Source organism: Capra hircus, chromosome 7 (assembly GCF_001704415.2).
Source record: "Capra hircus breed San Clemente chromosome 7, ASM170441v1, whole genome shotgun sequence".
Classification (NCBI taxonomy): Eukaryota; Metazoa; Chordata; class Mammalia; order Artiodactyla; family Bovidae; genus Capra; species Capra hircus.
Window position 1 is genome coordinate 90,549,810 of NC_030814.1, and position 27,870 is coordinate 90,577,679.

General features: G+C 57.5%; 1 protein-coding gene across 1 annotated transcript; it reads left to right on the forward strand.

Moving 5' to 3' along the window:
- On the forward strand, positions 3,105-27,217 carry PIAS4 (protein inhibitor of activated STAT 4). The gene is made up of 11 exons (XM_018050851.1): positions 3,105-3,621; positions 7,797-8,223; positions 18,435-18,519; positions 19,126-19,167; positions 19,571-19,661; positions 19,768-19,896; positions 20,000-20,105; positions 22,110-22,183; positions 22,272-22,432; positions 25,014-25,144; positions 25,436-27,217. The coding sequence occupies exons 1-11, from the start codon at positions 3,595-3,597 to the stop codon at positions 25,702-25,704; spliced, it is 1,542 nt and encodes a 513-aa protein (XP_017906340.1). The 5' UTR covers positions 3,105-3,594; the 3' UTR covers positions 25,705-27,217.

Consider the following 27,870-nt stretch of genomic DNA (forward strand, 5'->3'; position numbering starts at 1 on the left):
AAGCCAACTTTTTCACTCTCCACTTTCACATTCATCAAGAGACTTCTTAGTTCCTCTTCACTTTCTGCCATAAGGGTGGTGTCATCTGCATATCTGAGGTATTGGTATTTCTCCCGGCAATCTTGATTCCAGCTTGTGCTTCTTCCTTAGTTACTGAATATCATGACTGCCTCATGATTCCAAACCCCTGGTGTTAACAATCAGCAGCTCACAGTCCACTTAGTTTCACTGATCTAGCCCCATGCCCTTCTCACTGCTGCTGCTGCTGCTGCTAAGTCGCTTCAATCGTGTCCAACTCTGTGCAACCCAATAGACGGCAGCCCACCAGGCTCCACCATCCCTGGGATTCTCCAGGCAAGAACACTGGAGTGGGTTGCCATTTCCTTCTCCAATGCGTGAAAGTGAAAAGCGAAAGTGAAGTCGATCACTCGTGTTTGACTCTTAGCGACCCCATGGACTGCAGCCTACCAGGCCCCTCCATCCATGGGATTTTCCAGGCAAGATACTGGAGTGGGGTGCTATTGCCTGTTCCGGCCCTTCTCACTAGTTTGTTCTTTTTTTTTTTTTTGCAATCTAAGTTCCCTAAACAGGGACTGAACCCAGGCCCTTGGCAGTGAAAGCTTGGAGTCCTAACCATTGGACTGCCAGGCAATTCCCTCCTCCTTAGTCTAAGGCAAATCCTGTAGCATTTCTCCTGTATATATGCCCTCATGTATTCTTTCTCCTCTTGTATTTTATTATTTTGTATTTAGGTACCGTTGATTTACAATGTGTTAATTTCTGGTGTGCAGCAAAGTGATTCAGTTACATATATATACATATGTATATTCTTTTTCAGATTCTTTTCCGTTATGGTTTGTTACAGGATATTGAGTATCATTCCCTGAAAGATACAGTAGAACTTTGTGTTTATCTATTTTGTATATAATGGTGTATATCTATTAATCCCAAGCTCCTAATTTGTCACCCCCTGCCCCCACCTTACCCGTTTGGTAATCATGTTTCCTTTCTATGTCTGTGAGTCTTTTTCTGTTTTATAAATAAGTTTATTTGTATCATACTTTAGATTCCACATATAAATGATACCATACGATATTTGCCTTTCTCTTTCTGACTTCATTTAGTATGGTAATCGCTAGGTCTATCCATGTTATTGTAAATGGCATTATTTCATTCTTTGTTATGACTGAGTAGTATTCCATTGTATATATAAACCAAATCTTCTCTATCCATTCATCTGACTAAATACTCTTTTCAAAGTGAAGTGAAGTTGCTCAGTCTTGTCCGACTCTTTGCGACCCCTGGACTGTAGTCTACCAGGCTCCTCTTGTCCATGGGATTTTCCAGGCAATAGTCCTGGAGTGGATTGCCATTTCCTTCTCCAGGGGATCTTCCCAACCCAGGGATTGAACCTGGGTCTCCTACATTGTAAACAGACGCTTTACCGTCTGAGCCAACATAGCCATAATACCATTATCAGATCTTCAACTGTTCTTGATGGCTGCAAGAATCTTATCATGTTATCAAAGTTCCTAAAACGATACATTACCACCACAAAAGGTGGTGGTGGTTTAGTTGCTAAATCATGTCCAACTCTTGGACCCCATGGACTGTTGCCTGCCAGGCTACTCTGTCCATGGGATTCTCCAGGCAAGAATACCAGAGTGGGTTGCCATTTCCTTCTCCAGGGAATCTTCCCAACCCAGGAATTGAACCCAGGTGTTCTCCATTGCAGGCAGATTCTCTACTGACTGAGCTATCAGGGAACTTACCATCAAAGGGAAAGTGCATAAAAAACTTGGTGAAATCCAAGTATTTGTACTTGAATTGACTGTGTGGTATCAACATCAATTTCCTGGTTTTGACAACACACTGTGGTTGGTTATGTAAGATATTATCATTGGGAGAAGCTAGATGAAGGGTGCCTAAGGGTCAAGAGTGCCAGTTTTGCACCTTTTCTTTTTTTAATGGCTTTATTTATTTAAAATTTATTTGATATGGATCATTTTTGAAGTTTTTACTGAATTTGTTACAACATTCTTTCTATGTTTTGTTTCCTCCCCGCCCCTACCAAGGATCAAACTCATCCCCCTGCATTGGAAGGCAAAGTCTTATCTACTGGACCCCTAGGGAAGTTCTCACACCCTTAAAAAAAAAAAAAAGAAAGTAACTGTAAGAAAAGTAAAACAAAACCCTGCTGAGTTAGAGTTCTGGTGAGGCGAGGGAAGTCACTTATACAAAGTTGTATAACCTCTTATAGCATATTAAAAAGCAGAGACATTACTTTGCCAACAAAGGTCCATCTAGTCAAGGCTATGGTTTTTCCTGTGGTCATGTATGGATGTGAGAGTTGGACTGTGAAGAAAGCTGAGCGCCGAAGAATTGATGCTTTTGAACTGTGGTGTTGGAGAAGACTCTTGAGAGTCCCTTGGAATGCAAGGCGATCCAACCAGTCCATTCTAAAGGAGATGAGTCCTGGGTGTTCTTTGGAAGGAATGATGCTGAAGCTGAAACTCCAGTACTTTGGCCACCTCATGCTAAGAGTTGACTCATTGGAAAAGACCCTGATGCTGGGAGGGATTGGGGGCAGGAGGAAAAGGGGACGACAGAGAGTTGGTGATGGACAGGGAGGCCTGGCGTGCTGCGATTCATGGGGTCGCAGTCAGACACGACTGAGGGCTGAACTGATACCCTCTTAAATTTTATTATTTTCTTCATCATGGCTATTTCTGCATTTTTATATAAAAATTAGTAACTTGATAACTGAGTCATTTGGCGCGCTTCATTTTCTCAAGGGATGGGCCCCGAAATACGTTTTTATCTTCTTGCTTTCTTTGACACAAGAAAGTTTGGGCTTAGCAGCTCACCGACACTGGGGAGCCACGGAGAGCTCTAAAGCTGGTAAATTTCCGATTAGCGCAAATTCCAAAGGTTTACCGTGGGTGGAGAGGCGGAAGTGGGCGGGAGGGTGGTCACCTGCACCGCGGGAATTGGGTAGGGGGTACAGCATTTCTCCCCCGGCGGCGCACCAAGGGGGTGTGGCGCCCTCGCCCTCTCAGCCACCCCAGGACCCGGATGTACAGCGCGTGGGGCTCCCGGCCCGCTGAGAATGAACCGCGCTGCGCTCCACGGCGCCTCACTGCACGCAGTGGCGGCCGCTGCGCGGGCCAACCATTTTCTCCCTCCAGGCAGCTAGGCGTCCGGTCACGCACCTGGAGGCTGCCTCGCGCAGGAGACCACGACACCTGGCTGCATTGTTGTCGCCTCAACTGTCTACTCTCTCGTCAGATAGGATCCAGTACCCGCCCCAACCTGTGCCGGCCTTGTACCCCTTTAAGAAACCAGACACGGCCAGGGGTGGGCGTGGTCACAGTGAGTGAAACGGGGAGGGTGGGTGCGTAGTCGGGCAGCCCTGATTGGCCGGAGGCCCGGGCGGTGCCGCGCGCGCTTGCGCAGTGCGCGGTCGCGCGCGCCAGAGGGGAGGAGGGCGCGAGGGTGATAATTGGCCGCGGCGCGGGCCCCGCCCGCGAATGGAAGGCGATCACGTGACGCGACGGCTGGGGGCTCCCGGCGCGGGGGACGCTGGTGGCCAAGATGGCGGCGGAACTGGTGGAGGCCAAAGTGAGTGAGCGGCGGCGGCGCCGGCCAGGGCGGGCGGGGGATGGGGGTCGGGCGGCAGCCCGAGGTCTGTGCCTTCCGCTCGGGGCCCCACGGCGCGGCCCGCCTGCGGCTCGGCGTCCTGCCCCCTCGCCCGTCCCTGGCCTGGGGGCTCCGGTTGCGGGCGGGGCGCGGGAGGCCGGGGGCGGGGCCCCCAAAACCTCACCCCAGTCTCCGAGCAGGGGGTTCGGCCCCCGCAGGCGTGAGGTTGGGTCCTCCCCTCTCCAACCCGAGCGACTAGGGTCCAGATCGCGCTGAACGCAGGCACAGGGCCGCGCCTCCAGCTTGAGGCACATTCCCCCCGGACAGCGTGACGGGTTGGGCTGCTCGTCCCTTCCTCGAGGTCGGCGCTCTTTGGCTTGGGGGAGTGTCTGCCTCTCACCGCTTCCCATGGTATAGTGGGCTGGCATCTGGGTCTCAAGTCTCCTCGCCCAGCTGATCAGGCTGCGCTTGGCGGCTCTCTGCTCGGAAGGGTCCTCTGACTTTTCTGCCACGGGTGATGAGCTGGGGATCCTGAACCGCCCCCAAACACAGGGTGTCTCTTGAGGGTCTGTACCCCAGGCTGGGGTTTAGAGCCCTTATTCAGCTCCCGCTCTCGTCCCAGAGCCCCGCCCCCTCCTGACACCCTTCTCACCCCGGAGTGAGCGCGGTGTTAACTGAGCTTGCCTTCCTGAGCTTGACTTCCCGGTGTGATGGAGCCTTGGTCCTGGTGTCAGCTCCTTCCTAACTCTTTTCTCTCAGTCACAGGTCCTGGGTTTTGCGTTCCTTCTCACTCTTTCTCCTCCCGACAGCATTTGTGCAGCTGTGAACTCTGCTCCTGGGAGCCCTAGACTCCACACTCGCAGGATCAGACCCCGTTTCCAACCCCAGCTGCTTCCCTTATACTCACGCCATCACGAGTCTACTGCTCAGACCACACTCCCCACACAGCCCCTCTTTAGATCTGTTTAGACAGCCCAGCTCTGGCGTCTGAGGCCCTGCTCTTTCTGCGGGTCTCTTACGTTGATCCTTGGAGTGTCCCCAGTTGATCGCAAGGTTCTTTAAAATGGTTCCTAGTCTGTCTCCCCCGTATTGCTGTCTGGGGTCCACATTCTACATCCCAAGGATGTTACTCCTTCTAGCTTGAGGCCCCTTTTAACCGTCTTGGGACTAAGCTGGGAGCATCCCTCTCCCAGGGAAGTATCTACTGTCAGATGCCCCTGTGAGGTGAGGCTCCAGAAACCTTGCCCCTGACTAGGCTAGGTTCTTGCCTGAGAAGTTTACTCAAGGCCACTCATCTTTCGGAGGTGGGGAAGGGACCTAGCAAGACAGGCCCCGCCCCCTCCCCGGCTGATCTCTCCTCCCAGGGGTCCTGACCTGTAAATGTTTTCTTTCTCTCGCTCCTCCCTCTCCCTCCGTCTCCCTTCGCTTCCCACGGGGATCTGAAATACAGCCCTCATGGTTCTGTGATTATCCAGTATTACTCTCCCTTCACCCTTGAGTGCCCTCCACCTATACCTGCATCACACACGCGGCCACCGCTCTGTTTTGAGAAATTGAGAGTTGCCCTAGAGATACAGGGGTCCGAACCCTGCCAGCCCAAGGTGGCATCCTGTGGCCTGAAGTCCCCTGGAGCCCTGAAATTTAACTTCCTCAGGGCACTGTGGGCCTGTGGCTCTAGATGCAGGCCTGCCACTCCAGCCAGAGAGTAGGGTCTGAACTATTATACCATCTAGGGCCTTGAAATATGATCTGATGAACTCTACTTGGCCCTTCCATGACTGGGGCCCCCTCCCCAATTAGATCAGATTGATCCTTTATCAAGTTCTCTAAACCATGAGCCTCTGTCCTAGGGGGTCTCAGGACTGCCACCCAGCCTTCTCTGATCCTCTGGAACCTTCCTGCTTCTTCAGCACCTTGCTGTCCCCATGGAGTGCTTTACATGTCATTGAAATAACCCCCTCTTTGAGACACTTTCTTAAACCTTTCATAGTGATAACCAGAGACTTATCTTTTGGGATGCAAAATGGGCTGATCTGAGAGGAGAGCAAGGGGGACTTATTCATACACTTGGAAATCTGAGACTCTTCACCTGAGGCCCCTGAGAGGGGTTGCGGGGAAGGGTTGGACTGGGCACTCCCCTAGAGGGTGTGTAGCCATATGCGCTGAGTTCTGAGTTCCTGCAGTGAGGAGCCCCTGTTCAGTTGAGTGTGGCTGTTGTATCCAGGCCACTGTTTCTCCATGCGGCTCCTGAGGGGCCCAGAACTGAGGCTCTGGAAGCTGTTGCGGGCCTGGCGCTGTTTATAAACACAGATCTGAGGGGCAGGCGGGTCAAGATAAAGCCAGGCAGGAAGTGATCTGTGTAGTGCTTGGGGCTTCTTCCTGAATGTTTGCGCCCCGCTCATTCCGCTCCCCCCACCTCCGCCCAGTGTCAAGGGCAGGCTCCTGGGTAGTGGCAGCTGCTGAGAAATCCGAGTCCTGAACATATGGCAGCTCAAGAGGTGTGCCCCAGGCTGCGTGTGCACAGGCGGCTTCCGGATGTCCCCAACCTGGTGGAAGGGGCAGGTGGGGGCAGGGGCTTCCTAGGGCGGGGTGCCCTGTTGTGGTCAGACTCTTAAAGGCCAGGCCCACCTGCTTCAGGCTCAATGGCTGGTGGTCAGCTCTTCCACATGACTTCGCTTCTCCCCTTGAGTGCCTTGGGCCTCTTCCAGAAGAAACATCTTGTCTGCAAGCCTTTCTCCTCTGTTCAAGGTAGAAAGTCAGGCTGAGGGAGGCAAAGCCTCTTTGTTTGCAGAGTTTTCTGACTCTGTGGGGGCCTGCAGACCACTGGGTCCCCCACCCAGGGGGCATGCTGGGGAGTGAGGGGCTTCTCGGAGCTGGAGGTAGACAGCCTCAGGAGTCCAGATACCGCCAACTCTGCTGTGGACACATGGAGAGGCCTGGCACCAGCTGCTTCCCTCTTGGAGCCTCAGTTTTCTCACCTGTATAGTGGGCGCCAATCTCGGTGAGATTAATGAGTGCAAAGGCCAGCGAGCTTGGCATGGGTTTGCATGCCCCCTCTGCAGCATGGGAGGAGGAAGAAGATCCTGCAGCAGCAAAAGGCTCCCCCTTCAAGGCTTTGCAGGCAGGACTGGGCCCCCCTCACTATTTTGAGGCTGACAGGGACCCAGGCTCCCCTGGGTCCCTGTGCTTCTCTTTTGAGGGGGGATCTTGCCCCTAGGGGTCACTTGCTGATGTCTGTGGGACGTTTGTGGTGGTCATGACTGGGATTTGGGGGGACTCCTGGCATCAAGTGGGTGGGGCCGGGGATGCTGCTCCATACCCCACCATGCCTAGGACAGCCACACCCCAGAGAACGATCCAGTCCCGAGGCCTACAGTACCGAGGGGAGGACGTCTGCCGGGGTGACCTGCAGATTCTTTGATGGCCTCAGCAGTGGTCAGCTGAAATAACCCGGTGCAGGGGCAGCCTGGTAGGGAGGAGCTACCCTGGTTGAGAGTCAGGTTTGGATCTTTTCTGTAACTGGAGCTCAGCCTAGCCTGGCAGGGGTATTTGAAGGACCAGAATTAAGTACGTAATCACTTACCCAGCTCAGTCCCCGGCAGATGAGTTGTACTGAGCAAGTGGTGGCTACTGTCCTCTGGACCAAAGGAAAGATTTGTTTGTGGCTGATGTTGCCAACGTTGGTTGAGTACTCATCCTGCTTCTGTGCATCTTCTCTGGCCCTTTCCACATGCTAATGGGGTAGACCTGCCATCCTCCCTGACGAAGAGAGGCCATCGGTATTCCCAGCTAAGGAATGGCTGAGACTTGACCAGGAAGCAAGATTCCCAGCTCCTGCCCTGGGACTGCTTTCAGGCTTGAAGATGGGAAAAGAGAACCTAAAACAGAAGCATTCGTGGTGTGGTGGCGGGGTGGGGGTGGGGGGCAGTCAGAGAAGATTTTGCTGCGTTGGTGATGCTGAGAAAGGCTGGAGGAGGGGAGCAGGGCTGAGCTGGGACGGGGCCTCACAAGGGAGGGTGAGCACAGGCATGGAGGTGGGACTGAGCCCAGGCTGGGGGGCTTGGTCTTCCCTGCCACCCTCCTAGTTGGCCCGGGTGGCCCCTTGCCCTGGCAGCATCTCCATCTGAGCGTGTGTGTCTGTGGTTGCTCTTCCCCAGAACATGGTGATGAGTTTCCGAGTCTCCGACCTTCAGATGCTCCTGGGTTTTGTCGGCCGGAGTAAGAGTGGACTTAAACATGAACTTGTCACGCGGGCCCTCCAGCTGGTCCAGTTTGACTGTAGCCCCGAGCTGTTCAAGAAAATCAAGGAGCTCTATGAGACACGCTACGCCAAGAAGAGCTCAGAGCCTGTACCCCAACCCCACCGGCCCCTGGACCCCCTGACGATGCACTCCACCTATGAGCGGGCCAGCTCGGTACCTAGGACTCCCCTCACAGGCCCCAACATTGACTACCCCGTGCTCTACGGGAAGTACTTAAATGGACTCGGACGGTTGCCTGCCAAGACCCTCAAGCCAGAAGTGCGCCTGGTGAAGCTGCCCTTCTTCAACATGTTGGATGAGTTGCTGAAGCCCACTGAGCTGGGTGAGTCCCTGTCCCCCCCAGGGTGGCCCCGCCTCCCAGGTTCTCCCGGCATCCAAGGCCCACCAAGTGGCCAATCAGGAGCATTTTCTGGGGGGGCATCAAGAGCTAAGGGGCTGCGTGCAGGGGGCTTGCCCCTCCCAGAAGACACAGGGACCCACTCTTGGGTCCTTGAATTAGTGAGGTATAGCTGTGTAACAAGGTACCCTAGATTCCAACAGCTTGGAGTAGCCGACACTTCAGTTTCCGAAGGTCACAGCTTGGGAGTGGCCTAGCTGGGTTGTTTTCGCTTGGAGTTGCTCAGGAGGTCATGGTCCAGCTGTTGCCAGGGGCTGCCTAATCTGAAGGCTCGACTAGGGTAGGGGTGGCATGCTTATTCATGGGACCGAGACACCAGCTGTTGGCTAGAGACACCAGCTCTTGCCACATGGGCCTCTGTGGGCTGATTGAGTGTTCTCCCAGCATGGTGTGGAGTGGTGGCTTGTTTTCCCCCTGACTGTGATGGGGCAGCGGGAGGGGGCTGCAGAAAGGGAGAGAGAAAGTGAACGTGGTCACGTGTGTGAGCTTGTGACCCCACTGGAAGCCAAGGGCTCCGCTGCAACCTCAGCTTGGAAGTAGCATGTTTTCGCTTCCGCCGTATCCCACTGGTCACAGGGACCAATTCTGCTGCACTGTGGGCAGGGCTTTCACCAGGCTGGACCACTGGGAGGCAGGGATCACTGAGGGCTACCTGGAGGGGTGGCTGCTCTGCTCTTAGTCCTGGTGGCAAAGAAGCTGGGGGTTTGATCTGAGGTTCAACCTGATTGCCCCACCATCCCCGCCCCCCTAGAAGAAGGCTGTTTCCTAGTAGGCAGCCTGTAGGAGTGACCCTGGTCAGCAGGATCAGGCCTGTCCACACAGGCGAGCCATCAGGGTGTGGGTAGGTGTGTCTACAAGAGGCGGGGGCAGCCACGGGTGGAAGAGATGATGTCGCAGAACCTTGTTCTCCTTTTCTCTATCCCTTGTGTTGTCTGAGGACCCGCTGTGTGTCAGGCCTGTAGGGTGGTATGTGAATAGGCCCCCACCGCTTCCATGCAGCCAGATGACTGGGCTGGGAGTGGGTGTCAGCCTGGACTCAGCCTCAGAAGCTGCCCTGAGCCTCCTACCCTCTGAGCCACAGCTTCCTGGGCCTCCAAGGCTCCAGAGAGCGAGTAGAATGCAGTGGGGTGCTTGTGGTCCCTCCAGTTTTCCCACGTCCCTGAGTGTTCCTATTCACCCACACCCTCTTCTTCCCCCTCACCCACGCACTCAGTCACAGCATATCTCTAAGCACCTGCAGGGTGGGGGATGCAGACAGAGCCCGCCATGCTTGTAGAGGCTCCCTGCTAGCACCCTTTGCTTGGGGCCTCCAGGTACCCCAGCCTAACCTGGTGCTGTGTGTCCTGAAGCCCAACATGGTGGGCCCTGGTCATGAGTCATTCCCAGCACGCAGTGCCAGAGGTCATGGCCGCTCCACGCCCCCGCCCACCATGCCCCTGGCCACGTGGCTCAGTCCCTCCCAACCCTGCTGACCCAGCACCCTGCCTTGCTCGGCAGGGGCCCCCTCTCTGCCCACAGGCTTTAACTCCAGCCCCCACCTGCTGGCCCCTCTGTCCTGCCCTAGTTGGGAGTGGGAGGGGAGGGGAGGACTGGCGGCTACCTCTCTCCTTCTCCCTGCCACCCTTGGACTTGGGGAGGGTGGGATCGGATCAGAGGTAAAGGAAGGTGCCGCTCATGGTGGTCCTGGGGTCTGAGGCCTGCACTGCAGCCCAGGGCTGTACCCTCCACTGCCTTCTGTCTGGCATCAGGAGGTGTTTCTCGCCAGCCCCCAGGTGGGGGCAGGTTGGCCCAGCCGCACCTGTCATGGGGGTGACGTGACAGCACTGGGCACCCAAGGCCCTTCCCTGAGTTTCTCTGTCTGCTCCCCCCGCCCTGGCCTCTTTTGATGTCAGAACTCATTCCCCAACACCCCCAGCACTATCCCTGTAGACTGTGGGGCCTCAGCTCTGGCTGGCTCGCTGTTCTAAAGATTGAGCTGACAGTTCAGACTCTTTCCTAAGGACTCAATCACCATCTTTGCAACAGGGAGGCTGGGTTTTTACCGGGAGGCTGCGCAGCAGGCTCAGCACTCGGCAGGGGCCAGGGCCAGGACTGGAGGTGACTTTGAACTCGGGGTGGCAGCCTCCCTCCCTGGCCTGGACCGTGGGCTTCCTTCCTGCACACAAATGTGCAGTCACTCCCGGCCCACAATGCATCACTTTGCCCTGAGCCCCCAGGGACTCCGGTCACCTGATCTCCGGGAGAGTCTGCTCCCCTGTCTGCACCAGGAATCACTCAGCTATGCTCAGAACAAAGAGGCCGACCCCACCCTGCCTGTGCTCCCACCCATTCCCCTGCCCCTCCCCCAGGATGCACCCTTCTCCCGAGTCTCCAGGACCCCCAGGGGTTGCCCACGGTCCTAGGGGGAGGCGTGATTGAATGAGCACATACACCGGCCCTGAGCCAGCTGGCCCCCTCTGGCCTGGGACCAGCCATTCTGGGTGCCTCCCCACAGTGCCTTCTGTGGCTGGCACAGCCCAGGATCCCCCTCAGGAGGCTCAAGCCAGCTTCCCCTTCTCCCGCATCCCGGGTTCTGACCTGCCGCCTGAAAGGAGGCCCAGACAGCTTGGTTCTGTTGCCCAGAGCAGCCACCAGCCGGCTCCGGGATGGAGCCCGCGCCTGGCCGACAGGAGACATAAATCACGCACAGAGGAATGTTCGGGTTGGGGGAGGGGAGGGGAATAATGAAGCCACAGGCCCGGAGCTGGAAGGACCTTAGGAGGCAGATGATCCACTCCGCAGGGGTGGGGATGGCTTCCAGAAAGGTCAGGAGACTAGCCCAAGGTCACACAGCATCCTGAGGAGGGCCCCCTGGAGCCCTATGCTCAGCCAGCTTCCCCGCTCTGAGCCCTCCCCGCGCCATGGCTGCCTTGCTCTCCTGTGGGGAAGCACCATCTCTGAACCACTCTGGACTCTGGGCCTCATTTCAGGATTGGGAGCCCAGCCGTCAGGGCCAAGCATCCAAGGCAGAGGCGCTTACAGGGGGCCGGGAATGCAGTCTTACATCCAGTGCTGCTGCTTGGGTCTTAACCCCCTGATGACCTGAGGACCCCCCAGGCCTGGCCACTTGGGCTGTCAGTGAGCAGAGGCTGACTGGGGAGGGCCAGACCTCAGGGCCACGGTGCCTGGGCGAGAGGAAGTGCTGTCATGAGATGCGCTGGCAGAAGGAAGGAGGTGCGACCTGCCCTGCACTGCCCCTCGGGGCTCCTGGCATCCTGTGGGCAGTGCCTTGTGGGGTGGGACCACTCAGGCGGCCTGGCTGGTTGATCGAGCTGCTCCCCCCAGGTCTCCTTGTGCCCCAGGAGGTGGTCGGCTGGCTGGTGGAGAGCCGCCACTCTAGCGCCCGCCCCATTGGGTAGAGCCCGTGTAGGTACCTCATTCAAGGTCTAAGCCCTTGGGCTAGTATTGCCCAACTGATAAGCAAGGCAGTGGGGTCCCTGACTGGCAAGGAACGCTCTGAGCAGCAGTGGGGGTTGTCAGTACCAGGAGCCCTGTACTGTGCATTGGTTGGGAGGTAGCTGTCAGGAAGACTTCCTGGAGGAGGTCACAATCTCACTCAGACCTGAGGGATAAGTAGTAGTCAAGCTGGACATGAGCGGGTGGGTGGGTGGATGTGATCCAGGCGGAGGCCCAGTGGTGAGAGAGCTCGTGAATAGAGGCTGTTGTGACCGGGGCACGGTGTGGCGCAGGCCGGAGGCAGGAGAGTGGCCTGGATGTGGGTGGCTTGTGGGGTGAGGGGGACCTGCTGGCGTGTCCTGAGGGCCTCTCAGGTTTTCTGGGCTGTATTTAACCTCTGTTCTGAGGCAGAAACTACCCCTAAGGTGCAGAGAGACAAAGTCACCTGCCTGCTGCCCCACAGCCTGGTGTGGGACCCACCCCGCCCACAGGCCCTCCGTGGCATTCTTGGCCATTCCATGCTGTGGGAGCCTGGACGGTCACAAGGTGTCCTGTGTCCTGTGTCCCAGCTCCAGGGGCAGGTGGCCTGAGCCCCTGGGCTGCTTTGGCCTCCCCTCTCCGTGGTTGTGGGAGGGTTTCTGCCAGCTCTGCAGCACATGGTTGCCCTGGGGAGCACCCAACACGGCCTGTGAAGGGCTCCTCGGGTGGAGGTGGAGGTTTTCCTCACAAGGCCTCCTGCCCACAGGCGTCAGTCCTGCCGGAGGAGGCTCACCTCCATTGCCCATGATCCCCTCACCTCCCAACTTGGTGCACAGCTCTGGTTTTCACCTGCCCAGCATCCCTCCTCCCTCCTGTTTTCTCCACATGCTAACTGCCCCCCCACAAGCTTATAGACAGCAGGCTGATCCCATTCCTTCTCTACTCCAAGCACTCTCCTGACCTGCCAGCTTGTCTGCAGATCCCCTTCTTGCCCTCACTTGCTCCCCACCTCCAGCACTCCTGGCCTGGTCCTGCCCTGGGGCCTTTTCACATGCTGTTCCCAACATGGTCCTCCCTGCACGGCCTGATCTAAAGCTCACCTCCCTCTCTTCCTCATCACTCTCTCATCCTCCGAGGCCTGGGGCTGGCTTGTCCCCACCACCTCCACGGGTCGGCGGGGGTGCAGGCAGTGTGAGCAAAGGCTTGGAGCTGAGAAGCGACCGCAGGCTGCAGGGAGGACAGTGAGCCCCCGCTTCTGCATTCGTTCCTCCGCTAATCCTGCCAGCAGGAAGTCAGGGGTGCTCACCCCAGGTGGAGGAGCTGGGGTGCCCACCCGCCCCCCTCCATTGTGAACCCCCTGCTCTGCTCCCAGCCCTAGGCACCTCTTTTACCTCTTCTGGGACTGGGCTCGCCATCCTGTTACCACTGGGGCCAGGCCTTGGCTGGGAGGAGGGGCCTTGGGAGCCCAGGGGCCTGCCAGCCGAAGATGGAAGTGGGACGATGACCAGTCATAGCCAATCGAATTCTTTTATATTTATGTGTGTATGTTTCTCTCTCTATTTATTTATTGATTTGGCTCTGCCAAGTCTCGGGACTTCTCTGGTGGCTCAGACAGTAAAGAATCTGCTTGCAATGCAGGAGACCAGGATTTGAACCCTGGGTTGGGAAGATCTCCTGGAGGAGGGAATGGCAGCCTACTCCAGTATTCTGGCCTGGGAAATCCCAGGGATGTAGCACAGTGGATCTTCAGTTCCAGCACGTGGGATCTAGTTCTCCAACCAGGGATCGAACTCTGGCTCCCTGCATTGGGAGCTTAGCCACTGAACCACCAGGGAAGTCCCAGCCAATTGACATCTTAAAGTCTCTTTCTGTTTAAACTTTTGTAAAAATATATGTTTATCTGAGAAAAGGCAGGTTAACAGCAAAGTAGCCAGGCGCTTGTTCCTGCTGCTGCTGTCTTCTCTCTGTGCCGTGTGCTCCTGCTGCTGGTTTACCCGTCACCACTACCTCCACCCTCCCAGTATACGTCAAGTACCTGCTGAGACCATTGCATATGCTTTGCTGGTGGTACTTTGCAGGGCTGCCTGGCTCTCTGTCAGGGTCCTAGGGGAGGTTTCCCTGGTTCAGTTGCTCCGCCTGCTGTGGACCCTGGGGCAGGGTTCTCCCTTTAGTCCCAGAGAGGCTCTGAGGCCTGTGGGTGTGTTTGGGGCTGGGAAGGTGTGTACCTCCTCCCAGGCCCCACACCACCTGGCAGGGCCTCCCCCACCTCCCACTGTGCGGCATGAGTGACAGCAGAGGTACTTTGGTTCAGTGTCCACAGTGAACCGAAGACATGGGGAAATAGTGCTAATTCTCAGGACAGAGGTTTTAGAGAAAAAGGAAGCTGGGAGGGAAGTGGGGGTTGCCGGAGCTGTTGGTGGGCTGGGGTGGGGTGAGGATTGCAGTTTTTAAATAAAGCCACTCGGGAAGGCTTTCCTCCCAGTGGCATTTGCACAGACTTAAAAGACATCAGAGCTGTGTAGATCATCGGGGGAGGAGTGTTCTGGAAGAGGGGATGGCACGCGTGCAGAGGCCCTGAGGCGGGATGTTCTTGGCAGGTGGCGAGCAGGAGGAGACAGCCAGGGTAGCTGCGGTGGAATCAGGGCCACCAGGGCTGGGGACAGAGCCCCGCCCCCATCACTGCCCCTGACCCCTGAGCTGGGGGGAGCCAGGAGGGGTATGCACGTTGATCAGATGAGCCCCGATGGGGAAGGGGCGCCTTTGGAAGACTGCGCCAACAGAATTGGTCACGAGGAGCCAAGATTGGAGGTGGGGGTGAGGGTCGTGGAATCTTGGCCTTGAACAGTTGGGAGGGTGGGGCCGCCCCTGGAGATAGATGGCAGAGGCCTGGGCTTGGGGGACGCCCGCCCTCTCACAGCGGGTGCTGTGTCCCAGCCTAGGTGGCAACTGGCCTCCCCTGGCCACTTGGCTTCCTGGAGTAAGAGTCAGCCAGTCTGGGCTGACGGCTCTGGAAAGCGCCACCTGCCCCTGCTGCATGGACTCAGGACCCAGCCGCCAGAGACCTTTCTCTCCATTTCTGCTCTGTGGCTGGCTGGTGGGCAGGCCCTTCCCTTGCCTCCCAGGAGATTCTGTGGGGTTGGGGGAGTATGTTTGACCCCCAGCTCAGCGTCGCGGCCCAACTCAGGTGCTTTGAGGCTCCTCCCCGCCCATAAATAATTGCCCCGGGCTCTTCGGGCAGGTCTGGGCGCATCTGCAGGTAGCCTGTGCAGCCCAGCCCCTCCAGTTAGGCAGCCTTCTCAGGGGCCCTGCGGGGACTCCGGAGGGACCAGCCCTCCGTGCTGACAGGAGCTGGCAGCTTACTGCTCACTGAGCACCCCCAGTAACTGTCCAGTCCTGGTGGTCCCGGATATGAGGGGTGCCCAAGCTTGGGTGGGGACGGGGCTTGGGCTCAGTGAAGCTGGGGTGGGATCCCTCAGCCCCACAAGGTCTGGCTTCTGGGCCCCAGCAGCTTTAACATTCAAATTCTGTTTGCTTTTTAAATTTTGGAATTCAGAAGGTTCTGAAGCAGGGGTGGGCTCCCTGCCGCCCCCTGGCCACTCCAGGTGTGTGCTCCAGGCTTTTGCAGTACAGGGCAGAGTGGAGACGTGGAGGCATAAACTGTGTGGCTCGTGAAGCCGATAATATTTATACTCCAGCTCCTTCTGGGACAGTCTGCCCACCAGTGTTCTAAAGGGTTTGCCGTGGGAAGAGAGCCGACACCTTGCCTCCCCAAGGCTTGTTGCCAAGGCTGTGGTCGAAGCCAGTTCTGGCACCCCGTTCCCAGGGGCAGCTGTGGTGCAGACCCCCTCCTCGGGTTTGGTTCCGCACCTGGCAGCCTGAGCTGCACGCTGCTCTGCCCCTGCTCTTCCCACTTAAGCTCTCCTGGGGGTTGGCCTCTCGTCGGAGCACAGAGAGACACCTGATGGGACCTACCGTGTTCACGGGGCTTAGTGTTCCTCCATGTGGGGCCACAGCATGCAGGCGGGCCTTTAGGTCCTTACCGTCTGTTGCTGCTAAAAGCCGCCGTGCCTCCCGTCTGGCAGCGGTCCTTGGTCCCCCTGTGTGCGCACCGCCTGCAGTGGCTGCTTCTGAGGTGTTAGTCATTTTGGTGGACAGTGCTAGCTTGCCCTCCCTAGAGGCTGCCACTCCTGCCAGCCATAGCCTCATCAGCTTGTCTGTGGTGTTGGTGTTTTGGGCCTTGCCACACAACCTGTGGGATCCCAGCTCCTGGATCGGGAATTGAACCCAGGCCCCGCTGCAGTGGAAGTACAGAGCCCTAACCACTGGACGGCTAGGGAAGTCCCAGCCTCATCAATTTTGATCCAACTTTTCAATCCCTTCCAGTCTGCAGTCAGATGGCTTCTCAGTGTAGAGGATTTTTTGGTTTGTTTTTGGTTTTGAGGGGTGTTTTTTCTTTCTTGCTTCTTCAGATGTATGTTTAAGTTGAAGAATGATTGACATGCAGCAACCTGATAGAAGCTTATGGTGTAAAGTGACTTCAGGTTTTGATTGGTCACAGAATGATCACCACTCCTCAGGGTAGTTTTAAATTTTTTAACTTTAAAATCCAGTTTCCATACAGTGAAATCCACAGATACTTAGCTTGTCATTTGAGTTGTAGCAGAGGCATGTGCTGAGTAACATCAGTGCCACCAAATACAGAACATTTCCATCCCTGCTGAGTCGCCCCACCCCCACCCCCCACTGCCCCCAGAGGCCGCCTCCGTTCTGAGTTCTGTCACTGTGGATTAGTTTTGCCTCTTCAGGAAGGTGACATAACACACACAGCATGGCCATCTCTGCATCTGCCTTCTTTGTTTCAGCTGTATGGCTTCACGTCCGTTCATGTCGGTGACTGGATTACAGGTTTTATCGTATGAAGGTACCACAGCTTGTCCACGTGCTCTCCTATTGCTGGTCAGTCGGGTTGCTTCCAGTTCAGAGCTACTCGCAATAGATTAGCCAGGCATTCTTGCGCAAGTCTTTTTGTAGACTGACTTATGCTTATTTGGGAAATACCTTTAACAGTGGGTTGCTGGTCACAGGGCCAGATGTATGTTTTATTCTATTAGCCATTGGCTAACAGTTTTCCAGGGTGGTTGTTCATGTTACAGCCATGTTCCCTGTTACCTCAGCAGAGAGTTCTGGTTGCTCCACATCCTTGGCAACACTTGGAACGGCTGGCCTTGTCATTTTTAGCCATTGTGAGGAGAAGTTTCGTAGGTTTCATCTGTTTGTGTATTTACTGGCCACGCCTTGAGTGGCATGCCAGATCTTAGTGTCCTGACCAGGGATCCGACCTGAGCCCCCCGCAGTGGAAGTGCAGATCCTCAACCAGTGGACCACCAGGAAGGTCCCTGAGTAGAGGTTTTTAAACCAACCTTGCATTCCTGGGCCATATCCCAGAGGCCTGGCTGTTTGCTCGTGTTTTGTTAAAGATATTTCACATTCATGACAGATACTCAACTATGTTTTTTCTTTCTTCATGCAGTTCTGTCAGGTTTTGGAAGCAGGGTTATGTTGGCCTCATTAAAATGAGTCAAGAAGTGTCCTTCCTCCTTTACTTTCTGAAAGAGTTTGTCTGTTTTATTTATGACCGTGCTGAGAGGCTTGTGGAATCTCAGTTCCCCAACCAGGGATTGAACCCCGGCCCCAGTAATGAAAGCCTGGAATCATAACCACTAGGCCACCAGGGAATTCCCTGGAAGAGTTTATATGTAGTTCATATGACTTCTTCCTTAAACATCTGATGGAATCACGAGTTCATTTTTTTTTTTTAACTGATAAAAAGCTTGTCATACTTTCTGTATGTTTCGATGCTAGTCTTGATAATCTGTGTGTTTGGAAGAGTTTGTTCGTACCCTCTGCATTATTGGATTTATTGGTGTGAAGTTGCAGCCCCCTGTCCTGCTCCCCCGCCCACCCTGGTCAAAGGCCCTAGGGTCTCTGCTGCTGTCATCTCTCGTTCCTGACAGCTGGTATTCTCACAGTCTTACTGTTCAGTCTAGCTCAGTGTTTATCAAAGAACTTTGGCTTTGTTGGTTTTCTCTGTTGTTGGCTTTCTAGTTCATCGACTTTCATCTTTATCTTTAGTTTCCTTCCTTCTAATGGCTTTGGCTTTTAGTTTGTGCTTTTTTTTCTAGCCTCTTGTGGAGGAAGCATACAGCTTTCACTTTAAAATCCTTTTCTTTTTTTTTTTTCCTCCTAAACCCATTTCATTAAACACACACATTTATTTATGTATTTATTGGGCTATGCCAGGCCTTAGTTGTGAAGTGGGAACTTTAGTTGTAGTGTGTGAACTCTTAGGTTGCAGCCTGTGGGATCCAGTTCCCTGACCAGGGATGGAACCTGGGCCTCTGCATTGGCAGGTGGATTCTCAATCACTGGACCACCAGGGAAGTCCAGTTCTCAGCCCTCTTGAACAGAGGAGCTGTAGAGCCTGCTGCTCCCCAAGAGGCCCTCAGTGGGGGACATGGGGGATGGGAGTGTTCCCTGGACCATAGGCTGTGATGAATGGCCCTAGGAAGGGGCAGAATCCAACCCCCCACTATCCCCAGTGGGCCCTGCCTCCATCCCACCTGGGTGGGCCCAGTCTGAACAGGGTCAGGCCTAGAGGGATGATGGTGGTTGGCACCCTTGCCAGGGCCCAGGCCTGACCTTGACCCCACTTTTGTTGTCAGTTCCACAGAATAACGAGAAGCTTCAGGAGAGCCCCTGCATCTTCGCCTTGACCCCCAGACAGGTGGAGCTGATCCGGAACTCCAGGTGCGCTGTGCCCGCCACCAGGCAGCCCGGGGAGCCTTCACCAGGAAGGGTGGCCCCCACCACACACTCTCAGCACCTTTGACCCACAGGCCCCAGGTGGGCCAGTCATCCCCCTTTCACAAGGTCCCCCTCACTGCTCCCAACATCCAGGATGGGGTCGTTCTCTGTGGGGTATGGGGCAACATCCTGCCCCTACCTCCTTAAGACCAGGAGCCCCCGGTGGTGACCACCTGTGTCCCCTGGGGACAGGACCACCCTGGGTGAGCAGACAATGGAGGCAGGCTGGTCCCAGGCTCTGACTCTGCCCCTTGAGGCCTTCAGTTTCCAGCTGGGACAAGTGACCACCAGGGCAGCCGCCCGGTAGGCACAGGGCCCACACCCACTAGCCCTCTTACCCTCTACACTGGCCTCCATTCTCCAGAGAGAGATCATTTGCCCAAGTCACCAACAAGTAGACGGTGGGGGAGAATGTTCTAGGCAGTGCCCTGAGGCCTTTGGTTGCCGTGGGAGGTCACGGGTTAGTCCACCTGGCTGGTCCCTGGCTAAGGCTCAAACTGGCTGCTGGGCACAGGCCCTCTCACTGACCCTCCTCTGCTCCCCACACAGAGAACTGCAGCCTGGGGTCAAGGCCGTGCAGGTTGTCCTAAGGTAAGCCCAGGTGTGCCTGGTCACAGGGGTGGGTGGGGACACGACCCTTGCCCACCTTCCCCTCCACCATCCTGGATGGCTGAAGCCCTGCCTCACCCCACTCCAGGACCCTCTCAGACTGCCTCCGCCTCGACCTGATCCTCCCTTTCTGCTCTCTGGCCTTGTCCCTGGATGCACCAGCATGCTGCCGCTGCCCACCCCCACCCCCACCTCAGGCCAGACACTGGGTCCCTGGGGACCTCCCCACACCTGTACAGTCTAGCACTGAGATCCCCTGTCAGGCCAGACCAGACACAGGTCATGTCGTCTCCCCCTAGGCCCCCATCTGCCCTCCCCACCTCTCCCAGCGGGCCCACCCCTGCCCACAGTGCTCATGACCCCATGGTCCTCATTGTCCTTGCAGAATCTGCTATTCAGACACCAGCAGCCCTCAGGAAGACCAGTACCCACCCAACATCGCCGTGAAGGTCAACCACAGCTACTGCTCGGTGCCGGTGAGTGGATGCCCAGCAGCCGGGTCTGCTGTGGGGTGGGGCCGAGTGCCGAGGGGCGGGGGGCACAGCACCTAGAGGTGGTCGCAGCTGGCGCATCTGCTCCCAGGGCTACTACCCGTCAAACAAGCCTGGAGTGGAGCCCAAGAGGCCGTGCCGCCCCATCAACCTCACCCACCTCATGTACCTGTCCTCGGCCACCAACCGCATCACTGTCACCTGGGGCAACTACGGCAAGGTGAGTGGCCGGACCCGCCTGCCTCTGCCCAAGCGCCTCTGCCCAGCCTGCCCCCGCAGCCTGGCCCTGACTAAACCGCCCTTTCCCGCCCCGCCACCCCCAGAGTTATTCCGTGGCCTTGTACTTGGTGCGGCAGCTGACCTCCTCAGAGCTGCTGCAGAGGTTGAAGACCATCGGGGTCAAGCACCCGGAGCTGTGCAAGGCGCTGGGTGAGCCCTGGGGCTTTTGGCACTGCTGGGTGGGGCTCCCCTTGGTCCCTGGTGCTGACCCCCAAATCTGCTGGGGCTTGTTGCTGTGGGCAGGCCCTCCATGGAGGAACCTGGACTTCCCAGGGTCCAGCTGTCACCCTGGGGTTGGGGCTCTCTGGGAGGTCTCTAGAGAGTGCAGAAGGAAGTGGGGAGCCAGACCAGGAACCATCAGTGCAGAGGCTCTGAGGAGGGACAGGCCAGAGCTCAGTGAGTGGGCACAGAGAGGCAGGGTGAGGGCCACCGAGGTCCATGGGGCAAGGGGCCTTGGAGGGCTTGTGGGGGAGGGGAGGACCCTTGTGATCAGTGGTCCAGGCAGGTGCTTCTGGGCTGATGTGCAGAGACAGGGTGCACAGGGTCAGCGCTCAGGGGCTGAAGATGAGGGTCTGAACAGGAATGCTGAGACCATTCAGTTGTTTTTTTTTTCTAAACCAGTTAAAGGGAGTAGGGATACATAGAGCATTAAAAGCCCAAAATGATAGCTTAGATGGGCAGATAGAACCTTCCTGCATCCTACTCTGGGGCTGCCCTGTATGGCAGTGGCTTGGGAATTCCCTCCCTGGTCACCTGGAGGCCCTGGTGGGCTGGCTTCCGACTCCATCCTCATGCAGATCTGAGCAGCAGGGCCTGGCCATGTCCCAGTCTGACCAGTGGAGACACTGAGGCCAGCGTGGCAGAGTTAGGGCTCTGTGACCCCAGGGCCTCAGCCTGCCCCCCTCATTTTCTTCAAAGGGCCCTTTCTTCAACCCTACCCCCACCTCTCTGTTTCCCTGTGGGGGCAATGGCCAACTTGACCAGAAGAGTTGGGCTCCCCACATTGGGCTTGGCGTGGGGCTGGACAGGGTCATCCAGGCACTGTGGGCCCCAGGGGGCATAGGCCCCAGGTTGACTCCTCACTGAACGGCCAGGAGGAACAGCAGTGTGGCGTTGCGGTGTGTGGGACAGCTGACCACCTACTCAGGCAGCCAGGCTTCCTCTCTGCTCGCAGCGTGGAAGTCCTGTTGTGTATCTCACCGGAACCCCTCCTGCTGCACGCGCCCTCCCTCTGTCATGTGGAGGAGGACCAGGGCCTTGCCGTGAAGCGTGGTGTGTGCTGGATCCATTCTCAGCTGCTCTGGGTCGTTTTGAGGGGCCAGGGCCTCGGGGTCTATCCTTCGTTAGTACTTCTCAGCCAGAGAGAGGGGCCACAGGGTGGCTGAGAACAGCAGGGCCCTCCAGGGTTGGGGACAAACTGGCCGGCCGCCCTCAGCCCCATGTGGGAGGAGGAGGCGGGGGCGCAGTCCATGTGCAGAGGAGGGAAGAGCAGAGTGCCCTCCACTGTGCGGACCTAGACCCAGTCCTCCAGCTCCCTGCGCCCCCTGCAGGCCCATCCCCAGGGCTGCAGTGCGCCATTTCCTTCCAGGCTTTTTTCCCTCTACACCTCATGTACTCATAGTTAGGTAGCTTTGTGGTTGGCACCCATTGTCTTCTGATTTGTGAGAGAAGCAGGCTTGAGTGGTGCAAGGGAGCTATCTCATGGGCTCGCTCCTGTGAGCCCCCAGAGGGCCCCTAGAGGGTGCTCCTGGCCTTGGGGCTTCCCAACTCTTGGAGGCCTTAATTTTTATCAGAAGGAACAGTCACGGCAGGTGACCTTTGTCAGCTCATCTGGGTCTTTCCAGAAAGGGTAGGCTTGTCAGGGGGTCCCCTTGTGTGCACTCAGATTGTTGTCAGAAATGAGCGGCCACTGCCCAGGGCTCTTTAACAATAGCTGCTCCTCATAGTCCTGGGCCCTGGAGCTCAGACATGCGTCCCATCACTGGGGGAGGTAGGTGTGATGGACTTGCCATGTGGACCTTCTGAAGTGGGGCACTGAGCTGTTAGCTGCTGCCCTTCCGAGCATCTCTGCGCGCTGAGGGAACCTGCTGTTCAGCCTTGGGCCTGCAGGCACCCCTGTTCCTCCCCACTGACATCGGTCACCCCTTCCCACAGTCAAAGAGAAGCTGCGGCTGGACCCTGACAGTGAGATCGCCACCACGGGCGTGCGGGTCTCCCTCATCTGCCCGGTGAGTCAGCGCATGAGGTCATAGGGGCAGCCAGTGATGGGTGGCACTGGCTGGGCAGCTGCTCACACCCATCCCTCTGCCCCCACAGCTGGTGAAGATGCGGCTGTCGGTGCCCTGCCGCGCGGAGACCTGCGCGCACCTGCAGTGCTTCGATGCAGTCTTCTACCTCCAGATGAACGAGAAGAAGCCCACCTGGATGTGCCCGGTGTGTGACAAGCCGGCCCCTTATGACCAGCTTATCATCGACGGGTGAGTCCCAGGGGCATGGGGACCCCTTGCCTCCCTGGGCCTTTGGAAAGAGGAGCGGTGCCCTGTGGCCCCTGAGGCCTTCGTGGTCCCTCCCGGTGCCTCGCGTCCCGTGGCAGCTCCGATGGCCCTGGGCTAGGAAGAGAGGCCAATGTCAGCCCTGGAGGATCTGTCAGGGTCTTTGCTGTCTGCTTGGCGATAGTGTAGCTTTGGGTTCAGAAGAGGGGCTCCAGACCCGCAAGGTCTGCTGTTGCTCCCCTGTGACCTTGCATTTTCTGAGCCTGTTTCTTCCCCCGGGAACCTGCACAGCTTGGGGAGCAGCTTCTCCAGCGGTGCTCAACAGAGGCTTAGTCGCATCTTTCATGTGGAAGAAGGAGGCGGACACACGTCTCCCCAGCACTCTGCCCACTTCTGTTGTCCCTTTCCTAGGGGGCAGCAGTGTGCGGTCAGACTGTCCCCTGAGCCTAGCCAGCAGGCCCTCCCCACACTGAGGGGAACATGGGGAACGAGGCCATTCTCCCCAAAGGGAAACTTCACTCTGGGCTTAAGTTTCCAGAAGCCCAGCACCTGACTGCCAGGCTCCTGCCAGGCACTGGCCACACCCACTTCTGACCCCAGAGCTGGGGCTGGTGGGGGTAGGGACTGGGTGGCCCAGGGAGGAGGGGCCATGGGGAAGCTCTGGACAGCTGACTGCATGACCGTCCCACCCACACCCGATGGTCGAGGTGCAGCTGGGGCCAATGCTGTGAGGAATGGGGTAGCCCTGACCTGCAGTGGCCGCATGTTGCTGGTCCTCACCGTCAGACTCTTGTCTCAGTCAACTCACTGCGTTAGATGTCTTGGGAGCCCTCCCTCTCAAATGCTCAGGGAGATGGGCTTTGATCATCCCCACCTTACAGATGAGGAGACTGAGTCTCAGGAGGGGCGTCCCACAGCCCAGGCCCCCAGCTCCCAGGGGGCCAGGCAAGGACTTGAAGAAGCAAGTCCAGGCAGGCCAACTATGAGCCTGGGTCCCCTCCCAGCAGGGACCAAGCTGCCACTCCCACAGTGTCCAGCCTGGGGTGGGGTGATGAGGCCCCCGGGGCCGGGCACCAGGCTGGGCCTGAATGGCAGCTCTGTTCCCAGCCTGGCAGCTGTGCAGCCTGGGCCCGCCTCCCCCCACAGGCCTGGAGCAGGTCACTTGGGCCCAAGTGCTGGTAACTCTGACAGCTCTAGGGACAAACAGGCCTAGGGCTGGGTAGTGTGATGGTGTCCCACACAGATTGCAGTTCCATCAGCCTGCAGGGCCTGAGTGTAGCCAGGGAGGCTTCTTGAAGGAAGGATCCTTGAGTCATACAGTTCTTCCTCAAGGCTCTTCTGTTTTGTTTCTGGCCCTTAGCTGGGTGATTTAGGGGGCCCCCAAATGACTCGATCCTTCAAGGAACTCCCCTGTGGGCATGTGGGATGGGAGGACTGAGCCAGACACAGACACTGTTACTTATGCTCTGCTTAAAGGAGAAGAGGAGCATAGAGTAGGGCTTTGGAGGGTGAGTAGGAGTTTTCTAGGTGTGACACGCATGGCAGCCAGAGCTGTGCTCATACTGTGGTGACCAGGGAGTGATGGGGTTTGGAGGGGCCCCTTCAGCCACAGAGGGTGTCCTGGACAAGGCCTCCCTCCTGTGTGATCGTGACAGAGGGGATCAAAGCCGCCTCTAGGCAGGTGCAGTATGGATGTTGAACACACACTGAGGGCTCTGGTGGGTGTGCCCTGCTCCCGGCCCCTCCCCAGACCCTTGTAGCTGCTGTAAAAGGGTGGGTGCTGGGCCCGCCTCTCCATGCAGGCGGGGAGACTGAGGCCCAGGAGCAGCTGTGGCAGGACCAGAATTCAGGCCTGCCGTCACATGGCCTCATACCTAGGGGAACTCACTCCCCCACCCTACCCCCTGGCCTCTGCATCTCCAGCTATAAAGTAAGACTTGCTGGCAGTCCATTAGGAGCAGCACCTGGGGGTGCTTCCCGCAGGCGCCCTTGGTGGGTGCTGCTGGCTGCAAGTGACCTGGGCCCCTCCTGCTCCCCGGTGAGCCCAGAGCCTCTCAGGGCCTTTGAGCCCCGTGTGCCTCCTTTCTGAGCCCCAGGTTCCTCATCTGTAAACGCAGGCAGCGCAGTGTTAGGATGGGAGGGTGGGGGCCAGGTAGGGGCCCCTCCTGTGGCTTCCCCAGGCCTCATGCTCCAGAGCAGCTCCGCCAGTCATCTTGCCATGGGAGTCAGGCGGGCGGGGGGGTTGGGGGGGGTGACTGGAGGGCTCACTATGTGTGGCCCTTGCAGAACCTCAGGCCACCAGGTGCAGCCAGTGCTGGGTCCTTAGCCCTGCTGCTTTCTGGCCTGGATCTCCCTGCCTGCAGGGTGAGGTGGGCCCAGGGCCCACCCTCTGCAGCAGCTACAAGGGTCTCGGGAGGGGCCAGGTGCCCAGGCCAGGAGCAAGGCACACACCAGAGCCTCCGGCTTCTCTTTAGCATCATGCCCTGAAGCACTGTTCTGGAGAAGGAGGTGGCTCCTGGGGAGCACAGTGCAACCCTGGAGTCAGCACCCCTGTTTCTACCCCTAGGCTCCTCTCCAAGATCCTCAGCGAGTGCGAGGACGCAGATGAGATTGAGTACCTGGTGGACGGCTCGTGGTGCCCAATTCGCGCCGAGAAGGAGCGCAGCTGCAGCCCCCAGTGCCCCATCCTCGTGCTCGGTGAGGCCACCCACCTCTTCCTGGGGCTTGTCTCCCGCCCCGCCGCCTGTTTATCTGAAACACGACTGTCCCGGTGGAGTCAGTCCCTCTAGAGAGGGGCATCCAAGGCGGTCAGAGGCGGTCCAAGTGCCAGCCCCATCCAGAATGCAAGGGGCCTGGGGGCATCAGGCCCCTCGCCCTGTCCTCCCAAGTGGGCCACACGGCCAGGCTGCCCCTGCCACCCTCCGGCCTCGATTCCCCTGCTCTGCAGGTTGGCAGCCCTCCAGAGCATCTGTCCCCTCTCCCCTGCAGGCACCTCGGACGCCAATGGGCTCCTCTCTACCCCCAGCGTCAACGGTGGGGGTGGCAGCATGCTTGGGGGTGCAGGCAGCGGAGGCGGCCCAGTGGGCAGCGTGGAGAACGGGAAGCCGGGAGCTGACGTGGTGGACCTAACGCTGGACAGCTCGTCGTCCTCGGAGGAGGAAGAGGAAGAAGAGGAGGATGAGGAGGACGAGGACGAGGAGGGCCCCCGGCCAAAGCGCCGCTGCCCCTTCCAAAAGGGTCTGGTGTCGGCCTGCTGACTGCTGGCCGCCGCTGCGCCAGCCGGACACTCGACTTTCCTGGTGCTCACCACTTGGAGGGGCACAGGCGGGCCTTGGGCACAGAGGGAGGAGTGAATTTTTTCTTTTCTTTTCATTGTTGTTCATTTTGTTTTTTCCACCCCTTTCCCTGGCTCCTGGCACCTGTACCTCTGGACTCTCCCATCAGAGGATTAAAAAAAAGGAAAATGACAAAAAAAAAAGTATAAAAAAAGAAAAAACAAAAAGCAAACTGAAAAACAAGGCAAGCCACCCACACAGCCGCTTCCCCGGCCGGTGTCGGAGCCCAAAGTCGGAGCCGACCCTGGGGAGGGTTGGGGGGAGGCCCAGGACGCCTTGACCCCCGACGACCATTCCAGCTGGTGCGAGGGACCGGGTGATGGGAGTTCAGGGAGGACCGGCAGCCAAGTGGCCCTCTCCCTGGCAGTGGTGGCAGCGGTGGCCACAACTCTTGACATTCATCTGTTCCTTTGCTTTCTCTCTCCCTGCTAACGTGCTCTCCCGAGAGCCCAGAGCAGGGAGCCTCTTAGCCAAGAAGCCATGGAGTGGGTGGGGGTTGGGGTGGGGCCTTGGGGGGGCAGGGGTGGGCAATGGGGGGACGTGGGGGGCCAGGGAGGGTTTAGCCACAGATGTGTTGTATTTTTTGAAAGTGCAATAACTTGGTATTTTGAAGACTCGGCATGTGGCCAGGGCCCCCCACCCCCACCCCCCTGGCAGCAGGCGGGGGCCCCAGGGCGCGGCACCGTGTGGCGTGGTGGGGGGGTGGGTCTCAGTTTTCTAGCCAGCTACCTCGGTAACTCCAATTCAGGTTAACTTCCCTAGGGAACAGCGCAGGTGTCCACGGACGCCGCCTCCTCGGTGGGGTGGGGGCTGCCACTTTGAGGGGTGGCACGGACCTGCCTGGCCTCTCCATTTGGGGTGGTTCCTCCCCCCTCTTCTTGCTCTTGGGTTTTCCGACGGGTACAAGGCCTGCCCGGCTCCCCCCTCCCCCGGGAGCCTCACTCTGGTCTTCCAACAGGACTGGGCGTCCGCTCCCCGCCCGGCCCCACCCGCGCCCCAGTGGCTCCCAGCCTTGGGGGGTGGTCCAGCGACCATGGGGGCTCCCACAGCGGCCCCAGACGCCTCCACTGGGTGCCCAGCCCCCCACCCAACACCCTTGTCCCCTGGAGGCCGCACCTGGTTCTCCAAGACCGCCTGTGCCCGCAGTTCTTTTTTGCTTTTATTCTTCCCTGCACCCCTCACCCTCAGACCCCAGAATAATTTTTCTTTGTATGAACAGAACTCTCCTAGTCAGGAAGCAATATCATTTCAGGTCTAGAGAAGAAAGGGACGTAAATCTGGTCGAGGGCAAATTCAGTTTTGCTGTATAAACTCGGTTGCGCAGTTCGGCCCCCCCTCCGTCTGCACCGGCAGCTGAGGGCCGCTGTTTTCTAATATTTGTATTCTAATTTAATTGTTTTTTAAAAACGCAAATAAAAAAGTCAAGGTGAAGCTACCATGGTGTCCGCCTCTCTGTGGGTCGGGGGCCATGGCCGGGAGCAGAGGACAAAGCCAGAAGCCCATCCATGCTCCATGCTCCTCCTGGCTGTGCCACGGGACCTTCTGGCTTCAGGAGGCACAGCATCCAGTCCAGTGGGAAAAGTTCTACCTTGAACTTTGAGGTCCGGTGTGTGTCTGCTGGGCTGGGCCAGTTCAGACAGAGCCACCAAAATGCAAGGAGGGTCCCTGCTCACTCTGAGGGGCCAAGAAGATACACACACAGGTAATAAATTCATAGAAAGATAGCATCACCAGTCAACAGGAATATGCACCCCTCATCCCCACTAGGATGGCTAGTAAGTGAGGATCGGGGAGAAGTGAGGCCCTGGAGCAGCCGCAGTGGGCGAGTCCTGGCCAGAGTTGCCGTCTGGCCCAGTGGCTCTGCTCAGGTGTCTTCCCGCAAGGTAAATGAAAACAGGTTCACATAAACGCTGGTACATAAGTGTTCATGTGGGCACAGCAGCATGATTCACAACAGCCAAAAGGTGGTTGTGAAACAACCCAGGTGTCCATCAACAGATGGACCGACACACACACTGTGCACTCCATCCACAGTGGATTATGCGGGTGCTGAGTCGCTTCAGTCGCGTGTGGCTCTTGGCGACCCCA